General features: G+C 40.7%; 1 protein-coding gene across 1 annotated transcript; it reads left to right on the top strand.

Moving 5' to 3' along the window:
* LOC141632585 (uncharacterized) lies at positions 1–1,704 on the top strand. The gene has a single exon (XM_074445123.1). It carries the CDS (start codon positions 1–3, stop codon positions 1,702–1,704), a length of 1,704 nt encoding a protein of 567 aa, XP_074301224.1.
* Positions 1,705–6,715: the final 5,011 nt, after the last annotated feature.

Raw genomic sequence — 6,715 nt, 5'->3', positions numbered from 1 at the left:
ATGGCTCTCCAGGCTCTGGTTCAGAGAGAGGCCCCGACCATTCTATTTTTATGTGAAACAAAGTTGAGTAGTCGTGAGCTGAGGAGGGTGAGGGAGAGGTTTGATGGTATTTATGGTATGGAGGTGGATAGTGTGGGGAGATCGGGTGGGCTAGCAATGTTATGGAGAAAGGTGATCGATTGTACGTTTATTTCTGCTTCTAACCATCATATGGACTTCAAGGTGAGTGGAGTAGAAGGGGAATGGAGACTTACGGGTTTTTATGGCTGGCCAGCGGTGTCTGATTGTCATATTTCATGGGAGCTGTTTAGGCTCTTGGGTAGGCAGTCCCAGTTGCCTTGGGTATGTATCGGTGACTTCAATGAGATACTTTTTTCGACCGAGATGAAGGGGGATAGCAGGCCCCAATGCCAAATGAATAACTTTCGTGCAGCAGTCGATGATTGTGGGTTGAGAGATTCTCCATGGGAAGGGTATAATTTTTCGTGGGACAACGGTCGGGTGGGAGAAGCAAATCGCCAGAGCATACTTGATAGAGCGTTGTGTTTGTCTTCGTGGATGGATTTGTTCCCATATGCTCGACTCTTTTACTTTAATAGAGTGTGGTCGGATCACGCGCCTATAAAACTTGTCCTAAATAGTAGAGAGGAAGGGGTGGTTAGGAAACGTTGTTTCAGGTTTAAACATATTTGGGTCGTAGAGGAAGGGTGTGATGAGGCGGTGGAGAGGGGTGTGGAGCGTGGGAAGGGTAGTCTGGTGCACGTTTTGGATGAGTGTGCAAGAGAGTTGCGAAAGTGGAAGGGCACTAATATCAATAAGATTAGCCGAAGTATTACGCAAAAACAAAAACATTTGGGCAAATTAGATGAAATGGTGAGAACTGTTGAAAATGTTCAAAAAAGACGTAAATTGGTTGCTGATCTTGCTAATTTGAGAAGACAAGAGGAGCAATATTGGAGACAACGGTTGAGAGCTTTGTGGTTAAAGGATGGGGACAAAAACACAAAATTTTTTCATACGAGAGCAGAGGAGCGAAAACGGACGAATTTTATTGATAAACTAGTGGATGATGAGGGTATTACGAGGTGCGGGGATGAGGCCGTGGGTAGTGTTGCTAACAGCTACTTTCAACAGTTATTTTTTACGGCAAATCCGGCTGTCCCTGATGATATTTTGGAGGGGATTGAGCAGCGGTTTACTGATGATATGAATGCGATCCTTAGGCACGACTACAGTGAAGATGAGGTGCTAGACGCTTTGAACCAGATGCATCCTCTCAAAGCTCTGGGCCCGGATGGAATGAATGGGTTATTTTATCAAACTTATTGGAGCACTATTGGGCCGGTGGTTCTTGAGACGGTCTTAGCTATTCTTCGTGGGGAAAGGTCGCCTAGAGAGCTGAATAAAATGAGTATTATGCTAATTCCCAAGAATAAAACTCCGGACAAAATACGTGACTTTAGGCCGATTAGTTTATGTAATGTGGCGTACAAATTGGTCTCTAAAGTGCTTGCAAATTGGCTGGAAGTTTTTCTTTGTGGAATAGTTTCTGAGAATCAGAGTGCGTTCATCCCCGGCCGAGCTATTTCGGATAATGTTATGATCGCTTTTGAAGTTTTTCATTATATGAAAATTTTGAGAAGCGTTGAGGGGTTTATGGACTTAAAGCTCGACATGGCGAAAGCTTACGATAGAGTTGAATGACATTTTTTTAATAGAGTTTTGGTCACGATGGGGTTTGATAGGGGTTGGATTTCATGGGTCATGGCTTGTATCACATCGGTCTCTTTTTCTGTGCTTATTAATGGGCAGCCGTCGGAGGAATTCAGGTCGTCTCGGGGACTGCCACAAGGTGACCCTTTTTCACCTTATTTATTTATTTATTGTTGGTGCTGAAGTTTTATCTAGTCTAATGAGACGGGCTGTTGAGGTGAATAGTTTGCATGGTGTTTGTATAGCTGGTAATGCCCCCCTATATCTCATCTCTTGTTTGCTGATGATAGTATTTTATTCATGAGGACGAGAACGGAGGAAGTCGAGGCGGTTAATGGCATTTTACGCAGGTATGAGCAAGCTTCTGGTCAATTGGTTAGTCTTGATAAGACTACTGTCTCTTTTAGTAAAGGGGGCACCGTTTCAGAAGAGGAGTGATTTGGCTACGAGGTTGGGGGTGGTGGAAATGGATGAGCAGGCACGATATCTGGGACTTCCGACGGTGGTGGGGCGTTCCAAAAAGGTTCTTACGGATATTCTGAGAGATCAATTGTGCAAGAGGCTAAATGGCTGGCGCGGAAAAATCTTGTCTAGGGCGGGCATGGGAGTTCTTATAAAGGCTGTAGCCAATTCACTTCCTACCTATGTTATGAGCATTTTTAAAATTCCCGTCAACTTTTGTGAGGAGCTTTGATCCTTGATATCGCGATTTTGGTGGGGTCACGAGGAAGGGAAAAAGGGGATTAGTTGGGTGTCATGGAGAAAGTTATGCCAGTCGAAGAGTTTAGGGGGCATAGGTTTTCGTGATTTTTATTTGTTTAATATGGCTCTCCTTGGTAATCAGGTATGGAGATTGTTGACGGAAACCGAGGGCCTTTGGGCTCAAACTATGCATGCCAAATACTACCCATCAGGCGATGTCATGTCTGCTTGTCTTGGTCATAACCCAAGCTACACTTGGAGGGGTATTTTAGAGGCTCGTGATGCGTTGAAGTGTGGGTGGAGGCGGCGAATTGGAGATGGGATATCGACTCGAGTTTGGGATGATGTGTGGCTGCCTGAGACTCAAACAGGGCACATATTATCTCCTCGGGTTCAGGGGCGAGAAGATATGGTGGTAGCTGACCTCATGGCGAAGTATGGTGGAGGTTGGAATGATGGCCTGCTTAATACGATATTTCTTCCCTTCGAATGTGAGAGGGTCAGGAATATCCGGCTTACTTCCTTTAGGCCTGCTGATACTTAGTTTTGGAAGGAGCAGAGGGATGGAATGTACACGGTTCGGTCCGTATACCGAAGGCTGGCTGGGGGGAGGAATGAGCTGGAGCTAAAAGGTGCATCGGAATGGGAGAGGGAAAAGTGGTTGTGGAATAGGCTATGGAAAGTCCCGGTTTGGCCCCGAGTGAAGCTCTTTTTTTGGCAACTATGCAGTGAGGCGTTGGCAACAAGGGCGAATATTGCTTCTCGAGTTCGAGGTGAGTCTGCTTTATGATCTTTATGTAATTCTTATGTCGAGTCGAGTATTCATCACTTTTGTGATTGTGCTTTTGCCGAGAGGGTATTGGAAGGGATTGGGCTTGGAGATGAGGGAGTGAGGACGGATGGGTGCGAGTTTGGGTGGAGGCTAAATGGCGTGCGCTTGGCTGTCGAGAACATGCGTTGTTTATGGTAGGGTGTTGGGCATTGTGGGAGCACCGAAATAAGGTTGTTTTTTATGCAAGGGAAGTGGATTTTTATAGTGTTATAAGGAGGGTGCAAGATGTGATGGAGGAGATTGAAGGAGAGGGTTTTACATAGGTCAGACGAGAGGGTGGGGTGTCGGGTAGTGTGATTAATGACGAGAGGACGGCATGAGCTGCACCACAACCGGAGTTTGTCAAAGTTAACGTGAATACAGGTGTCAAAGAAGGAGAAGGTGTGAGCGTGGGTGTGGTGTGTAGGGATGATAAGGGTTCGGTTTTGTATGTTGTCTCTTTGGTGCAGGAACAACAATGGGATTCGCAAATGGTGGAAGCGGTGGCTATTATGGAAGGCATTAGTGAAGCGGTGAGGCGTGGACATACCAAGATTGTTGTGGAAAGTGACTGCTTGCCGGTAATCGAGAGTCTTAAGAAGAAGGTTACGGGAAGGAGCATGTTTTCGCGGATTTTACAAGACACTTTAACGTTATGTAATTCGTTTTCTTCTGTTATTTGGTCGTATACGAGTCGCGTAAACAATAGCGAGGCACATTTTTTTACCTCATCTTTTACCTAGAGTAGTTGGTAGATTTATGTGGTCGGATGTGCTACCTCTGATTGCAAACAATGTTGTTATTTTTTATTCTCTTTTAATGAAGTAAGGCCTTCAGGTTTTCTGCTCAAAAAAAAAAAAAAAAAAAGAAATTTCTCAAACAACCATAAGATGGTTTCACATACAAACTTATTCAACAATAAACATGTAAAACATGTAAAGATTCAAACTTTAACACACATATGAGTATACTATAACATATAAACACACAAAATTGACATAATGTCGAGTAACCTATCACCGTTACCTTTTAGCACTTCAAATAACACGATTCCGACTCAATACTACTCCGGAATACTAAAGCTTTCACCTAGAAACAAGTTTAAGACAAAAGAGGTTAGAAAACTCATTTTACAAAAAGATGAATTTTCTAAAAAGTTCAAAAGGTAAGATTTTTCTTACATAGAAAGAAATAGGAGAAGGAGAGGAGAAGATTGGTACAAAAATCATAGGATTTCGTTGAGAAACGAAGAAATGGCATCCGTCTTAAGCTTTGAGTTTTTGAAGGTTTAATGGTGGAAATCTCATTTTTCCTAAGGAAGAAGATGAAGAAAAGTTGCTAAAAAATTAGAAGGGAAACCCTAAAAGAAGGAGTTTTTGTTGTTTTAAAGATGGTCCATAGATTTGTTTTGGCCCAATAACAAAGGCACTTGGTTTGTGACTCGGTTTTGAACTAAAAAGACTCACACTACGACTTTTAAGACATTCCGGGTCCAAATAAAACCAAATTATTTTTTAGAAACGAAAACACGATTTTGAAATTATAAAACCAAATAAATAATATACCAATTAAAATCGAGTATTATTAAATTAGCGATTTTAATAAATTACCCATTAGGTTAAATTCGCGGGTGTTACAAAATCCCACCTTTTAAAAAGTTTCATCCTCGAAACTTGATAGTAGAAAATGAAAAATTTTAAAGATCAAGTCGGATTTTCGAAGTCGACAACCAAAACATTACAAGGTGTGATATCATAAAATTTAGAATTACTTCAAAAAAATTTAGGAAAGAATTTTCTAAAAGCACAAGTTTCTCGTCAAAGGAACGAAAGAGTTCTCGTTGCGCATTCAAGAACACCAACATTCCAAATCCAAGGTCAAAGACAAAATCATGCGCCGACAAGCGTAGAACTAGTTATTAGACGTCTCCAATAACGAGTCCTAATATCCCATCAACGTTAAAACCGAATGAAAATGAGAATTCGCTTAAATTTTCTTCTGAGAAAGCCAAATTGAAAGTAAAAGATCCATTTTCAAACTAAAAAAAAAGAAGTCAAGTTTTTGAAAATGTAAGATTAAACTTCGACAAGGAATAAAAAATGAACCAAAACTAGTTAGAAATCGAGCAAAATTAAAAGTAACTCGGGTATAACAATCACAAATCACGATAAAGAAGTCTACACACAACAAACAAAAAAGGATCTAAACCGAACTTTTAAGAGTAGAGAGCCATGATAAGGTCAACAAGGAGGTGAAAGAAGATAGAATTTTATAGGCCACTAGCACCAATCTCAAAGGAGGAGCACAATGAAACGAGTAAGAGGGGTATGAACGGTAAGGCTTATGGTCAAAGAGGAGAGGAAACTAGGCACATGGGAACACCACACACTCCAATTACAAACAACAACTTCATCCTAAACGGTTCCTCAAACATCCCTAGAAAACCAATCTCATAACCACATTACTCCCAAGGGTTTACTCAATCTAACTTACGTCAGTTTACTCCTAAGCTATTCCACGAAACAAAATACTTCACCAATATTGGGATTCAACAACTCCCAAAAATAAAGCATCTACAAACAACTTCCGCATAAAAAAAGATCAAAACTACTAACAAAGTTATACTCATATCCAACTAGCGTCAAATCACATCATTGTAAATTCCTCAATCATTGATCTCAATTCAAAGTCCTAAATTCCCGGAACAAGTTCCTCAAAATTTTCCACAAGGTTCTCATTTCGAATAAACAAGTAACAAGACAACCTACAACTCCTTTCAGGGAAATCCACTCAACTACACACTCTTTAGAGGAAGATACATAATCACCCAAGTTGGCAAATCAATAAAATATCGAGTCCCTCTATCCTTTCACCCATTTCGGATTCTCAAAAGCGGAACTACACTTAACTGTAAAAATATCCCATTTATCTCAAGTATTCAACACAACCTCAAAGTTTCGAAAACTATTGGGTTAACAAAGAATTCTCAATACTAAGTCTATCTCTCAACTCAAAAATTCTCAAGAGCCAACTAATATCAAATCACATCACCAATCTATACATGGTCATTAACATCCAAAATGTGGTTTTCTTCCAAGCTCATATCATGACTTCACTCCATGTTTAAACCTAACGTAGCAATTGTCAACCTATCAAGCTTTCAAATCCCAAATACGATTAACAAAGTTAACTCTTATAACATTAGTAACATATACAACCCATACCTTACACAAAGAATTACACCAATCAATCCCACCCACTTTATGCCAAGCTAGGCATAAAATCACCAAGGTATGTCTTACCATACTAGCAAAGCTTTCCCAAAAACACAACCTCTCAAAGCAAGGGTTAGGGTTCAACTACACAAGATCTCCTCAAAAGCCAAAATTATCCAACCAAGGTTAACATCTCCTAAAAAAAATTAAGGTGCAACATGAGGGGTCTTATAAGAAGGAAAATTACAAAAGTAGTTTCCGAGGTATAAGAGGA

This window comes from Silene latifolia, chromosome Y (genome assembly GCF_048544455.1).
Source record: "Silene latifolia isolate original U9 population chromosome Y, ASM4854445v1, whole genome shotgun sequence".
Lineage (NCBI taxonomy): Eukaryota > Viridiplantae > Streptophyta > Magnoliopsida > Caryophyllales > Caryophyllaceae > Silene > Silene latifolia.
This window is presented reverse-complemented; position numbering and strand designations above follow the sequence as displayed.

What these genes read in the sequence shown, in the direction of transcription:
- LOC141632585 (XM_074445123.1), top strand. Translation starts at nt 1, where the DNA reads ATGGCTCTCCAGGCTCTGGTTCAGAGAGAGGCCCCGACCATTCTATTT.